This window comes from Chlamydotis macqueenii, chromosome 2 (assembly GCF_036417535.1).
Source record: "Chlamydotis macqueenii isolate bChlMac1 chromosome 2, bChlMac1.mat, whole genome shotgun sequence".
Taxonomy (NCBI): domain Eukaryota; kingdom Metazoa; phylum Chordata; class Aves; order Otidiformes; family Otididae; genus Chlamydotis; species Chlamydotis macqueenii.
Window position 1 is genome coordinate 21,028,264 of NC_141557.1, and position 16,013 is coordinate 21,044,276.

The 16,013-nt window shown below is 36.4% G+C and overlaps 1 protein-coding gene across 4 annotated transcripts in view; it reads right to left on the reverse strand.

Moving 5' to 3' along the window:
• Positions 1–14,890, reverse strand: part of SLC39A12 (solute carrier family 39 member 12) — a 34,978-nt gene extending 20,088 nt beyond the window's left edge. For 2 of the 4 annotated variants that reach the window (XM_010127565.2, XM_086741638.1), the window contains exons 1-5: positions 14,793–14,890; positions 13,322–13,674; positions 9,234–9,515; positions 6,506–6,713; positions 3,744–3,946 (exon numbers count right to left, since the gene is read on the reverse strand). In XM_010127565.2, coding sequence (XP_010125867.1) covers positions 3,744–3,946; positions 6,506–6,713; positions 9,234–9,515; positions 13,322–13,591 — 963 coding nt within the window. In that variant the 5' untranslated portion in view covers positions 13,592–13,674; positions 14,793–14,890. Of the gene's footprint in view, positions 1–3,743; positions 3,947–6,505; positions 6,714–9,233; positions 9,516–13,278; positions 13,675–14,792 lie in introns of those variants that run through there. The other 2 variants (XM_086741640.1, XM_086741639.1) reach the window with 2 other exon arrangements.
• Between the last annotated feature and the right edge of the window lie 1,123 nt (positions 14,891–16,013).

Consider the following 16,013-nt stretch of genomic DNA (forward strand, 5'->3'; position numbering starts at 1 on the left):
AAGAATTGATTTTTGATCTCCAGGATGAAACTTCTAGTAAAAACATGACCAGTTACCATTAGCACAGTTCTAGTGGCAATTTCTGTAAGAACTTTCAAAAAGAAGAAGTCCAGATCAAATATACCATCTTACTTAAAGGAATAATCTCAATTTCTTAATCTCATCTGATCAGTTGTAATTCAATTAAAAAGAAATATTTGTTTCTTTAATTTAAATTAGTCTGCCTCTGAGAATCAAGAGATTTCTAAATATTCTTTTTCTAATCACTGAATCTTACATTTATTTTCAAATAAAATTGCTATTGAAATTAAAGGTTGTAATTATTGTTACTTTTATGTAACCCAATTAAAACCCAACACCTTCCTGCCTTTATTCATCCATTAGTAAAATAAAATATGCCTTGTAGCTCACTAAGAAATTGAATGAATTGAACATCAATATATTTATTCTGAATACCACATTCAAGTCTTCACAATAATAGGTGATCTTGCCACCGGGATCTAGTCTGTTCTGCCTCCAAGCAGAAGCGCATGAAGACAATTCAGGACCTACCACATTAGAAAAGACCTTCAGTTTGCCCATTCTAGACAGCGGTTTTGCCTCTAGAAGTGGGGAAGACCAACAAGTGGTATTAAGTTGGAAGTATAGCAAGTGGCTGGTTGTGAGCAGCGTTCCCCGCTGGTCAGTACAGGGGAAGATATTATCTAATACCTCCACCAATGACCTAAGTGATGGAACAACCTGCACCATATCACATTCACAGATGAAATCCAACTGGCACAAGCAGTCAATGCAGTGACAGGCATGGCTATTATTTAGAGGGATCTTGACAAGCCAAATAAATGGACTGACAAGACCTTTATGAAGATCAGCAAAGACAAATTTATTGAGCTTCAACCAGAATAACCCCATGCATCAATAAAGACTGGGAAAAACTGACTGGAAGGTAGCTTTACAGAAAAAGCCCTTGGGGTCCTGACAGATAATTTGAACATGAGTCACCAGTGTGCCCTTGTGGCAACGACAGCTAACTGCATACTGGGCTGCATTAGCAACAGGGTAGCCAACAGGTAATGGAAAAAGATTACCCTCCACTCAGGACATATGAGTCCACATCTGGAGTATGTCCAGTTTAATAATCAGCAGTACAAGAAAGACATTGGCAAATTGGGGCAAGTCCAATTGAGGGCCACTAAGATGGGTAGGGAAATGAAGCACATGATGTGCAGGGAGAGGCTGAGGGATCTGGGTTTTTTCAGTTTGGAGAAGAGAAAGGTTGGGGAGTATCTTAAGTCTTCAACTATCTAATGGGAGTTATAGGGAAAACAGAGCCAGAGTATTCTCAGAGGTGTACAGCAAAAGGATAAGAAGCAACAAGTATTAGTCGCAGCAGGGAAAATGCCAACTTCCTATAATTAAAAAAAACCAAAAAACCGCAAACATCAAAATGAGGGCAATAAAGCACTGATACAGGTTTCCCAGAAAGACTGTGGAATCTCCATCTTCAGAGACATTCAGAATTCAACTGGACACAGCCCTGTGAAACTTGATCTGACTTTGATGTCGGCCCTGTTTTGAGAAATAGGATAGACAAGATGAGGTCCAGGTTTACTATGAACGTAAATTTTAATGTTATTTTATTATCAGGAATTTTAAATGAAAAAGCAAGACCTCATCTGGAAAATAAACTGTCCACCCACATATCAAAAAAATAATTGTTAATGCTTATTTAGTAAAATGTCCTTGTAATTCTTGAGGCATGAGAACCTGCATCTTTTCCAGTTGCAAGCCCTAGCCTTTTAAGCTTTTTAACATACAGAGGTAGGGTACTAAGTCTCCATTAGTAAAGCAACTATGTGTGTACTTCTGAAAGATGGCACTGAAAAAACAAGTAAATTGAATTTTCATATTCTCATATGAAAAACTGGATGGATGGATGATTTTGTTTTGCAAAATCTATGTTTCTTTGATGAGGAATAATAAATGAATACATAGACACCGTGACATGGTTTAATGGAACTTAATATAATTGCTTTTACTAGATCACCTGCTACTTACTTATTTTATATGCATTTTTAAAATCAGTAGAGACAATGATGACCTAAAAAGAAAGCAGTGACCTTTTTTCCATGATAATGTTTCAAAATATATTTCCTATCTAAAAATCAAATTACAGATCTTAATGTAGTCAGCAAACACAAGCCATGAACGAGCCAATGCCTCATATGTAGCAGCATCTGTTACTAGTGGAGCACAATGGCTATCACAGACATGTGCGGAAAGCAGGAGACGTAATTAGCAACACAGCACTGAAACACAAAGCCAATGGAATGATATGTCAAAGAAAATAGACATAGCTAGAAAAAAAAGGAATGGAATAAAAGTAAGAAAGGAGGAATTAATACAGAAGAGAAATTATCTTCTCTCCAGATGTTTCTTTGTGATATTTTTCATCCATACAGATTATTTGGCTCTCTGTTTGACTCCCAAGCCTCAGATAACTCCCCTGCACACTTATCTTTTGAGTTACAGTCAGTCTCAAAGGCTCGAGAAATAAAAACTCTGTTTTATGAATTCTTTTATTGCTGGAGAATAATTTTACTTCTTGAACAGACAGTATAACTGCTGATTTCTGTCCTTCATAGTTTGAAATTAATATGAAACACATTTAAAATGACCTTCCTTTAAAATTACTTTGAGACCTCATTAAATGCCTCATCATGCTGATCAGCATGATTCTCTTTTGTGGTCAGCTAGAATGAAATAAACATACTGATAGAGTATATATTCCAAATGCAATAAAATTACACAGATAAATGTGTATCAGAATGGCATTTAACCAGATGCCATTTGTTTCCGTTCCATATCATAAATGACCATGGAGCAAAAGTCAATTGCACATCTCTTTTTCTCCTAAATGGAGAAGAAACACTGTCTTCGAGCTCACTTAAATTGTAAAGAACTGAAAACAACAGAAACATATTCTATGAAGTATATCTTTCAAACATATACATCAAAATATAGACAAAGTATATACTTTCAAGTTGCCTTTTATGTCTAAGGAATGCCTTCCAGTCTAAAGGATGGAAGTCAGTTACCATCTTAATCATTGTTATAAACAAAATTAATTTATTTTCAGATATTTAGGATAAGGATAAAATCACCTGCAATGGGCCACTGTCCTTCAAAACTCTCAGAGAGGATACTGGGTAGTAGCTAAAATTCTATCTTACAGACTCTAAACTGTCTAAAGGAGGCTTCTGGACTCCACAGATGGCTATTAAAACTGTTTGGGAATACCAAGCTGAATTTACATTGAAATCTTAATTTACTTTTTTTTCCTTAGTACAGAACAAACCTTCTTTCTACAAGGTCACTTAAGGGGCCCTAGAAGCTCTGTGACATAAGAGTACAAGAAATCTCTAATAAATACGTGAAAACATTGAAGTCATGGTACTACAGTCCTCTGTGTCTTGAAGAAACACCTGATTCTGTGTAACACTAACCATTCTGTTACCCCTTCCCAGCTACTTTAATGACACATTCAACATCCGTTCAGTTCTTCCCCCAACTGATATTTAAAGAAATATAAACATATAAAAACATATTTTTATCAGTATCTACATGATTTTTTGAAATTAATAAATTTTACCTCAGAAATATTGTAGTGTTCGCAAACAAATTTGAACTTTTATCACCGAAATTCTGTGACCAATACTACAATAACATAAAAATAAATTAACCTGATCCCAATCTGTGTTCCTTTCATGATCTTCAGAATAACCTCTCAGATAGTCTCCTTTTGTTTGGTTTCCTTTGACTGAAACATTTCTGTTTCCAGTATCTCCGATTACCATACTATAACGTCTTCTTTTGTGACTGTGGAATCGTCCATTTACAGTGCACGTCTTTTTGGCTGTAAGCACGTTTATTAGTTGTTCTAGTTCTAGTAATTCATTAGAAAACAGATATGTTACCATGGGAAAATACATATTTAAAAAGATAAAAGCAAAAGTAATTATTAACATTTTGTTAGTTTTAACACTAATCCAGCTCCTTATTTTAATACTTTTTTCTGATCTCTGGTACTGTAGGTAATTTCCACTTAACACCTCTAGAAGCTCAACACACCTATATACTCAACCTTTCCTTCTTTACAGTATCACACTCAGATTTTTTGCCTACAACCATCTCAGAGGAAAACAGATGTGACTGGAAGGCAATTCATAGAATCATAGAATCTTTAATGTTGGAAAAGACCTCGAAGATCACCAAGTCCAACCATCAACCTAACACCACCATGTCCACATCATGTTCCATTTAATCATTTAATCTGCCAAAGTTATCTACAAATTACTGCTAAATAGCTTCATCATTCTTCAGATTTTCCTGTGCAAATGGAACGGTGTGCTAAAACACCATGGCCAGGTGTTTAGTTAGTTAGATAGTTAGAAAGACCAGGAAGACAGGTCATTTATAGGGTGTCCTGAAAGCAATCTTCAGGATGCTATGCTGTCCTTTATACTTCAGAAGTGGAACATGGGGCAGTGTATTTTCTCTGTCCTTTGGTTAAATTACGAAGCTGGAACCAGCTCTGTTTACAGCACTGAATCAGGAAGGAGGGAGCCAGGACTCCTCATTCAAACCTGAGACGATTCAGGGCTGTATTCCATGGCATAACTTGGGTGCAATGGGTGTGCCTGCTGATGAAATGTGTGGTTATATGAGGGAGCATGCTCTATCCTATCTTATTTATCACTTTCCTTCACCTCTGCATTTCCAAGATGAAGCCATAGTGACCGTTTCGGTAAATCTGAGTTTGTCAATTGGAAACTAAGGCAGTCCAGAAATTAATTTCAAAGGAATTTAAATCAATGCGATTAGGAATGTTTCCACGTGATAATCCTTTTTTTTTACTGTTGTTATCCACAAAAAGCAAATGGTATAATCTTGACGGCAAGTCTTACAAAAAGGCTTGTGATGAGATGTTTGTCTACTTTCTTTGTCTTGAGCAAACAGATCTGAATGGAACTGAAGTTAGATTTGTTTTCTAAATGTAGTCAACTCTAATTTTCTTTTTGTGCATGCTGCTGGATCCTTGCTCTTTCCTCCAGTCACTATTGAGAATTTAAATAAATTTAAAGGGGTAATTTAATTAGCTTAGGCTTAAAATATACTTGCACTGTAACAAACTGGTTAAGAATATTTTTTTGCTTCTCTGAATGACACCCTAACTCTGCTAACCATAAAGTCTTGCTATTGTCCTCACAGGGGCCTGGATTTCACCATATATAGCTATTTAGTAGCACTGTGCCCAGATGGCTCCATCCATTCTCGTGAGTCAATAATTTCAGAAGTTCTGGCTTGGCAATTTTAAAGGGAGGGTTTTGCTTCAAAACCAGTTTATGCAAGTACAATCTAGGAGTTCAAGTTTAGGGCTGAGGATTTTGTTATTTTTTAAAAATTACTTACTTCTGTGATTCAATGTACCTCTCTGTAACGTAAGAGTGGCAAAAATGTTTTTAGCTATGCTTAATTCAACTTCTTAAACTGTTTTAACCCATACTTAATGTAACTTTTTAAAAGTGCTTTGAAAAGCGTGTAAGGTGTTGCTATTAGCAGTTACCACAAACAAGGACAAGTAGATGTCTTATAATAACCTTCTAAATCCATAGCAGATCCCAAGTTGATGGTTTAGCTTCTTAAACTGCTAAGCATGCAGAATCTTTCACAGAACTTAATAGCAGCTGCTGAGAGCTCAGTATTTGTGTTTTCTTTTTCTTTTCTTTTTTTTTTTTTTTTTGACAGCTTAGAGCTTTCATATAGTTCTATTTATTTACAGTTAAGTGGCATTTCTGATACATCTAGCAATAGAGGTCCTGAAGAAAATGAACTTTGCATATTCCAGACTCACTGACTGGGTATGAAGATCAGAAGGTGGGTAGGGAAGCATAAACCATAAAGATGTTTTCAGGTACATAAGGCTGGCATCAGAGAACATTTGCTCAAAACAGAGTGGCCTGTGTCTATTTCATCTCTTCTGGGAGTATGCCTACACTGAGGTTCAAGTGACTAAGGTGTCTAATCTGGCTACCATACATGCATTATCCCATCTACCCCTGAATGAGTCTTGCAGTGTATCCAGATCTGCATAAAGAAGCAAGTAAAGGAGGCCCCAAGGAACTCTGCCCTCAAAGCTAGATTGCCACTCTCAGAGCTCTCTTGGGTAGATCAGACTGTGCTGAACAATTAAGTCATAAAATGATTTGACAGTACATATCTAATAAACATAGTAAGAATTTGTTTCATACCTCTCAGAGAATTATCAAAATAAGGAGTTTATTTTCAAATCTTGTTTTTAAATTTAGAAGGGACTACTTAACAGCTCTAAAATGAAATGGCATTTAAATCCAAAAGGAAGTGCAAAAAGTCCTGTAGGCATTTAAAGATAGTTTACATCAAATGTGTGTTGCAAAAGGCAACTAGAGACAAATAAATAGCTTACCTGTCACTTGGAGCTCAGTAGTACTGTTTAGAGAATTGAAAATATATTTTATAAAGAATTCTGGGGAAGGCAAACTTGTTTTCCCCATACAGACTCCTTGGAGAGCCAGAGTAATGATTAAAGCAGCCAGGCGTGGAAGAGTGTTTTCATCAGCGCCATCTCTGTCCATTATATCAGCATTTTTCTCCAGAGTACTCACATCAACACACTGAAATCAGGAGAAAACAGCATGAAGACAGCCCTGGTCACCTCCATTTAAATAATCAGTGTGACAGGAGAAGAAACTGGAGAGAACACTTTCACAGACAGCCAGTGTAGAAAAAGTACTAAGATTAAAGCTGTAATTGACAGCAGGGCAGCAAATGTGAAACAGGACATTTTCAGGAGAACAGGTATAGAATAAAAAAGCCTGAATTTTTACTCAGTGTTGGGAAGGAAGTATAGTGCTTCATTCAGGTTATTTTTGCTTAGTGTTATTTTTCATGCTGCTTCTGTTATATCTGTGTCCTCAACTGCATCTACACGTACTTCCAAAAAGTGGCAGAAAAGGGAGGATGTTTTGTTAAGGCACAAGAAATTTACTCAAATAATACAGACTTTAACTCTTTATGTCAAATTTCAGAAAGAATTATCTTAATGTTTTTAGTTCCCTATCTATTAAATAGAATCAAGAATTTGTTATGGGGCAGTTATCTGGGCACAATATGGAAATATAAAATTCTGCAGATAAAGGGTGACTTCCCTGCTGAGTGACCAAACAGAAGCAGGAGACAGTCATGTTCACCCGTGTGCATGGATGTGTGTGGGTCCAAAGTGAGGGAGCAAGCTACAGCTCTCTCAAGTTACCTGGAAACTGATCACTGTTTTCTTTCATTCTGCCTTTCTTGTTTATTTTCGCTGCAAATAGTTGTGGTTTGAAAGAAATAAAATAAATTGGTGGAAAATATTTAAGTTCATTTGTCTCTAACCCATATTAACTAAATAGAAAAGTCAGGTAGATGTGCCAGTACAGTAATTATTTTTTTTATTCATACTCTTCTCTCTATATATACACCATAAACACTACAGAGAGGAGGAGGCTGGCATTTCTTTTCCCATCCATCCATTACACATTTACATTTCCACAATCTGAAATTTCACCTCTCATTTAAAGAAATGCATTAGCTGCTATTACTGAGAAGAGGATATTTTCTGTGAAACCAAAACATATTAAAAGCCACTTAAAATGCTGTTCTTCTGTTACTACCCTCCATCTTTGGCACTTTTCCATAATTCAAGTGCTGTGATTCTAAGCATTAGATAGTCTAGAATGTTTTGAGCATCTTTTATAAAAAAAACCCTCTTTTCCCTCATGCGAGTGAGCGGTGAAGTCTTAGTTACTGAACCGGCTTGACAAGTGATTATACTGCCAGCATAAACAAACAGACCAAACAGTAAAGCACTTTATGGATTGTTATTCTATCTTGACATGCCAAATACCCACTGATGTCTCTTTACAGTTGCCCAGATACCATTGGTGTTCTTGGAAATCGGCACGTTCACCAAGACTCAGAACCAAAAGTACTGGTCAATGAATAATTTATGATGGGAAACATTACACAAAGAACACAGAAAGAGGAACTGGAGGCTCTCAGCTTTCTGCTGCACAGCCAAACTCCTAGCCATCTTCTGTTTGCATAGGTAACTCTACTGTAGTATGGTGTAAACCGAGATCTAATTAAACAAAAAAGAAAAGGGCAAGTTCGAACTTTGCAATAAACCAAATTTAACTGTATATTATGAACAGATCTAGGGGCCTTTTCACAGCAGGTCAACCTGTACTTTAGGAGTTATCTAATCTGGCAAATACTTGTTTTATTGCCCATTACAAGGAAAACAGTTTTTCTTTAGATTGTGAACTCTAGAATATTATTCTGTTATTTTATAGACCCTACTTGAGATAAGGAATGATAAACAGTGTTGAGAAAACTTGATGCACGTTTCCTAAATTAAAAAGGATGATTTTAGCTAAATATACTCAATATCCTTTTTTTTTTTTAAAAAAAAAAACAACCCTTTAAATTCAAAGTTATCTGTATCACTCTTTCTACAAGGTATACTCATGCTGGTAGATAATTAGTCACAAATGTGTGTGTCCGAACTGAAGGAAACCATCGTATCTTTGGACACATTTCTTATTCCACCTTGCTTTGGATGGATATGGAAGTGCAGGGCCTGGCAAGGATGTCATCACAACAAAATGATTCATCATTTCTGCTATACAGCGAGATCAGTTTTAGAGCTGTTCTGCTTTATACATTTAAATACAACCACTGCTGGTATATCTTTACTAATAAATACAGGAGATGAGAAAGTATCTTCTGTCCTTGAAGCCAGGTGCAAGATCTTGCATCTATACAGGTCTGCTCTTTTCCATCTGCCCTAAGAAAGGCAACTGCATCTAAACTACCTCTTGGGAATGGTCCCTAATATTCCCATATCCCATACATATATCTCCCCAATGACGTCTCAGTGGACTCTGTGGAAGTGCTAGGTAGCACATGTCAAAAGCAAGTCAAGGGAAAGGCTAGTATTAAACAGTGTGTACAACAAAAGACCAATGTTCAGCCTGTGAAGTGTTATTTACCAGTTTTCTGGAGAAACTTGATACTGACACAATGTCTGAACTAGCTTAAAGGCATTATAACAGTAATAAATATGAAGTTATTTTTATTTATGCTTTCTTTACCTGGGTTTCGGAAGTTTTAAAATGTTGCCTTACTGCAGCCAAAATATCTTCAGTTTCATTCCGTGAAAAATAATAACAGTCTTCATCATGTCTTAAACTAAGCATACTCTGTAGGTAAAATTTATAATCCTTATTATTCAGGCTGAGTTCTGAAGAACACACATCTCTATGATGAAGAATGTGGTAGAGAAGAATAAGAGAAATTCTCTCGAATACTTCTTCGCTGAGATGGTCTTCTAACTTTCCACCAGCTATTAGTAACAAAGCATCTGGTTCAAGGCACTGTGAAAAAGTAAAAATAAATTGAAATTCAACTCAAGTTACACATTGCCAGTCATCTGCAAATACAATTAGAGAGAACAGGAGAATTAAACTCTTATATTTAAGGGATCAAACCTAAGCCTACACAGATGCAGAGTGGTGGAATGGCAGAGGGGTACAGGTAATTCACCATTGCACTTCTATGGCTGCAAGATCATGTTGTGTTTTTCTCCAGAGCCCCTTCTGTTTTTAAGAAACGTCAAGTACCCAAGGGATTTAAGATTTATTACAAAACAGGACTAACTCTGATCAATCATTGTAGAGAACTGAAAGTCTTCCACTGGCTTAAACAGATCATATTTCTAATTATAAATATATTCGATAAGGGCTAGGGCTATTCGTATTTTCACCATATTTCACCATATGTTTACATTAAAAGACAAAGACCATATCTGGACTGTAATTAATTCAGGGTATGTAAACAGAAGTTACACCACATTCAATGCACTATTAAGAGACTTAATTGACCCTGAAATCATAGTTATTTTTTATTTTTTCTCAATGAATTCTGTTAACTGGAACAACTAAGTCCAGTGCAAAAAGCCAGCACAAGGTCTCAACACCATTTAGTCCTCCAAATGCATTTCATTTATATACTTACCATGTGCCAGCTTTCTATCTGAGCACAGATCGATTTATTTATTTATCTATTTGTCTATTTATTTATATAAATGTCTCCATTTTTCTTGATACAAAGAACTTCCCAGAAACTTTTGTCAGCTCAAGAAAAGTTAATATTTAAAATTAGACCAGAAGACTAAGATACCAGATTCCAGAATAAAGAAAGTTTCTTGAAGAGATCCTGTAACTATTGCCATTCATTGTGTAGCTGGTTTTTTTCCAACTGGCTCTGCTTCATGCACTTGTTAGGGATGTCAGCTAATCTCAACTCTTATGGTAAAGCAGCTGGACTGTGCATTTCAGAGAAGAATCTACAACACATGGAAGTACCATGGGAGGATCAAAACAACACACTAATAAATTCATTAATCCAGACAAAACTTAGTTTGTCACACTGAATTGTTTGTGGCTACAAGAATGATGTGTTGGTCGATGTGGCTCACCTTGATGTTAGCTCATTTTCCTACACAAAAGCTGAGCAAAGTCAAACACACATTGTCATGTTCAGAAGCCAATGTTCCTCTGAGGAACTGACAGAGCTGCTACTTTTTAACTGAAATAATTCTAACAAAAATTCTCACAAATACTCAATCTAAAAAAAAAGAGAACTGTGGATGGTAATTGCCAAATTCAATATTTATACTTGTAAATAAACTAGATTAGAGTATGATCCACTGTTCCCTGCTGAGATTGTCTATCAAGATCTAGAATTCTAACTTTTTCTAATGCATGTCTCTGAGCATTATTATTTGGGCTAGAAGGAATATAGCTATTCTTCTGTCCCAAAAGATCTCAAGTTAGACAACTAGCCTTTTCAAACATGTGATAGTAATATAGTAAACATACTGCAGGTAGTGGAAGATTTTCAAAGACTTCTACAATATTGCAAAACCCAGTGAGGATAAATTGTAGTCAGTGAGACTATTGTTTCCTCTTGCAAGGAAAATTACTGAAAAGGAAATTGCTACTTGGAAGGAAGCAGGGGCGTTGTAAAAGATGCAGCTACTCCATAGTATATGGGTAGCACACAGAGTGTGACCTTTGAGGAGATATCAAGAGGATACAAAATTGGTTAATCACTGGTTATTTTGCTCTTACTAATATTTTACAGGCATAACTACCTGCATGGTCTTGGTTTAGAAGTGCTCATTTGCTAAAAAAAAAAAGGCCAATTTTGAACCTGGACACTGAACCCTGAGTTTCTTTTGTTTAAGAGGTGAGAAGTTGGAAAAAATTATCTTACCACTACAAGAAATATATTTTGTGTGCTTAGGAGAGAAAGAAGTGTTAGATGGCATTCAATAGATGCCAGACCCTGCCCGAAGGGGAGGTTGTTGTAACAACAAACCAAAAAAGGGTCTTAAAGAGTGTTAAACTTCACTGCTTTTAAATACTCACTGGAGACATCATTAAAAATGAAAAAGTACCTGAAAACAGTCATGTGGTATGACTGGAATCCTTGATTTAGAAGAGAAAGTTGAGTCTGAAATCAATTATTTATTCCCAACAAGTATGGGAAAGAAAATGCCAAGCTAAGGTGGAGCATTCTGTTTCAAATTTTGACTACCTTGAAGGATAGTGCTTCTCAAATAATATTTGCCATCTTGGTTTACCAAATTTTCTTAAATTATCTTGGAAGATTTCAGCACAGTGTCATATGTTCTGCATGTCACTGAAGATGCCATCTCTCTCATGGATTTTCTACACAAAACTGTGTTCATGTGGCACTGGCAGTGCAGGATGTGTGCAGTGTTACTGACACAGGCAACACTGAGAAGTACTGGAAATGATGAAAGTCCTCAAAGTCTTCCCATAGGAAATTTCCAAGATGTGGAAGTCCTGACCAAAGTAAGACCCAGCTAAGTTTCACTTAGATTACTTCTGTCCAAGGATACAGTGGCCATGTGCTCCACAAATACATCACAAATACACGAAAAAATATGGCAATCCAGAGAAGCAAAATGTTTAGGAGGACTCTATAGCTGTTCCTGTTTAATACATTCTCAGCTTTTGATCTTGGTCCATATCTGGTACATATCCATTGCCCATATGTGCAGAGAAAAACTGCACAATCTCCTTTGTAAAAAATATCCATTTACAGGATAACAGACATTTACATTATTTATGTATGAAATTTCACATTAAGGCTCATGAAGAATGAGAGCATTTGCAGAAAGGGCCAATTAAGTGAGTACTTGTCTACTGCACATGAGAAAAAGGTCTCCATTTCATTGGCTTGGCAGATTGCCATGAATACTATATTGTGAAAGCATTCACCTTTATGACCATCCTCATAATTCTGATATAAAGTGACACTCTGCTGTATATAGGTCACTGAACAATGCCAGAGCTAGAGTAACGTTAATCAAAGCCAAGACTGACCAAGTTCTTTGTAGTCCCTTTCAGCTAAATTTCTCACTTACCACTGTCTCTGTCCCACCAGAAGCTATGATCTTATTACACTTGTTCCTTTCTTTGTCAAATCGGGAATCAGTTCTGAAAATATTCTCAACTCAACTAGACAACAAAACCTTCTGTAAAGCTGTACCCTGGACTATTTCCAGTTTCAACTTGCATTTGTAGATTCATTGTTCTGCCTTTGACTTTCCTTGACCTGAACTGCTTACCCAAACTCTCCCCTAAATCTTGAATATTTCAGTGAAGTGGCACATAAATCTGAGACAATCCTGTCTGGGTTTTATTTTTATGAACTAAAATCCAAAACAACAAAAAAAAAAGGTGGCAGTACTGGTCCCCAGTTTTTACCTGTGTTTTTCCACAGTGGAAATCCTCTGTGCCCCAAATGCAAGCTCATGCTTTTACAGTTAAATCAGGGTAAAGTAGAAAAATCTTTGCTGGAAAATAAACACTTGACAACTTTTACGGGAAAATTATTAGTGTTATGCAACTGAAGCATGGAGTTTTTAAGGAATGTTTGTCATGTTTGGGATATCTCTTCATGAGCTCAAACAATAAATATTACTAATTCAGAATGAAACAATTAAAGCAGGGAAATTTTTTTTTGCTGCAACAACAAGCCCTTTACATGTTTAAGTTTTGTATTCAGGACAGTATCACTCTAATAAAGAATTCTAGAACTTACTAACGATCCTGTAAAGATATCCCTCATTAATTGAAGCACTAACCAGATTACAATCCTCTTGCATGCCATAAATCCGCTGTGGGCACTCAGCTCTCTCCAGTAACATTTTGACCAGTTCTCGTGAGTGGTTCATGTGGAGCTCAGTGTTGTCAGCTGAAAGAATGCGTAAAACTTCCATCAGATAGCCTCGGCTGGGAGCAGAGCTGCCATCCTGCCCATGCTCTTCCCCAGGCTGTCCTTCAGCAATGAGCACGCTGAGTATGAAAGCAGAACATACCACCCCAAGAGCTGGATGCTTGGTCAGAACACGCATCTCCTCTTCCTGCAGTGCGTGATCCGCACTGAATGCTGGATTGTTGTTTGCACTTCACAGCTTAAACACGAAACCTGAGGAATCTGAATGGTAAAGGGGAAAAAAACCCCAACCCTTTAATTAGTGTGAATGCAATATGTTTGAAAGGATTTATTAATTGGTTGGCTAAGCTGATTTGCAGTGACAAGCTGTTTTTGAACAACAGGGAGCCTGAAAGGGTTTTACAGCCCAGAACAGCAGGAAACTAAGACAACCATGGCCTTAAAACTTCCGCAGAATTACCAACAAGAGGTTGACTCAAAGTGCCCTCCCTTCCTCATAAAAGTAAAGTGTATGATTTTCATGTCAGTGTTATGATATTGCATTCACTAATAATCCTCTTCAGTAAGAACAGGAAAATATCATAGCTTTCATTTTCATTCCATTATGAAACAGGTTTTTAGCAGCAAAACCAGCTGTAAATAAAGATTACTAGTCTAATTCTGATACGAATGTGCAGTAATTACATTACACAGCAATGATATAGAGCAGATTTTATTTTCAAAACACTTTACCAATGTTACCAAACTCCAGCTATACAAAATAAAACAAGAATGAGCAAGATGTACTTAAAAATTAGTTATATTTTTTGATCAAACAAAAGAGTAACAAAACTGAGGTCATCGTTTCATTCATAGAACTCAGTGAATAAACAGGATAAACACACCAGAAGTAACAAATTTAATGTATTAACTCTAGATGCAAACCACATTCTGTACTGTAAATCTATCTCATCACTATCCTTCCTAATATACTATCGCCTCTGCTTTAACAGTAATGTATCTCCATATCAAAGAGCAAGAAACATAAGAGTTTCACTTCTGTTTTACACAAAGAGGTTTTCATTTTATTGATGGGCGGACGCAGGCAGTGACATACATTTCCAGATGATAATGCACATGTTAAACAGCCACACATAAGTTCAGCTTCTTTTAACAGCAGTATGATACGTGTGTGTCTTATTTTAAAGGAAACTCTGCTAACAAGTATTTAAAATGAAAGAAGAACTGCTGATTTCAAACTAGCATTCACTCAGATAAAGGTTAGTATGTTTTCAGATTTTAGTACATATTTTGGTATTTAGATATATTTTACTGTTAATAGTTAGGAATATGTATCGTTGTTATGACGATGCACTTATTTCTAAACATTATTTTCTTACCTTCTGGAGGGAAAAAGAATGCTTGTGTATCTAGCTTTCTGGCCTTCTGAATCCTCAGAAGTATTTAGCTGCTGGAAGTCCAATGTTTTTAAAATTCCTTGATGGTGCTCTGGAAGCTGGAGAGGATTAGTTTATTACAGCCTTGAAAAGTTTTCAGTTGCTATGGAGAGAGCTGCTCTTAAGGTAACAACGGAGGTGGATAGGAATTAGTACATGTTCTTCTTGGCAAGTTCTAAGCATCACGTTATTGAAAGTATTTCACATACTTTTGTAATAATTTTATGTAAACAGTCGCTATTTTAGCAGTGCAAGATGTGTAAAATCTATTGAAGAATGTTCAATTCTTCTATTGAAGAATTTCGTTAGGATGGATAATACATACAAGCACTCTAACTGTTCTCTACATTACTGTGTTATCTGATCAATTTTACAACAAACCTGAATTAATTTTTTTCATCAAAACATTACTTCTTTTTGCAAATATGAGAAAAGAATAGAAATATAAATGTTTTCTAGCACCTCCATAGAAAAATGTTATTTTTTGGGGGAAACACTGTCCATAGAGAACAGGCTCTTTCATCCCCACTGATTCTGTGCCACATTTGCACCAATTAAAAAAGCTGGGCTAGCTCAGACTGTGGTGAAAAAAAGATTTTTTCCACCCACTCAGATTTTCCAGAGGGATGCTATTACAAAGTCCACATTTACGTCACCATGGCATTACAGCATTACTGCACTGGAAGTTAGTGTGAGCGGTCACGACGGACAGATTTCCACAGTGACAGGTACACCAGTCATGTCATTCTCCCACCTTCCAAACCTTCAGCACAGATATGAAGAAATAGTACCTCAGCTGGCTCAAAACAAAGCCTGGGAAGCAGTAAGCCTGTAGTAATAGAAATGTTGTCATTCTCTTTAAAGCTAGAGGAACGAAAAACCCTGGGTTCTAAAGTGCAGATAATGTTTCCTGCAAGGTGGTGAGCCCAAAGGGAATAGCCTTGTTTTAGTAAGGCTGAGAACTGGCAGCTGATAATGACTATTTAAAAAAAAAAAACTTAAACTGACCGCACCAGCTTGAGGGAAGTGCAAAAGGTAAATGAATGTTCTCAAAAATACAAAGTACATGAAAGTATGTAAAAACTCTTGTCTGATCAAGGCTGAGCATTTTAAAAATCAGTCCTACTATTAGATACTCAAGTACAAAAAACCCCTCACATTTGT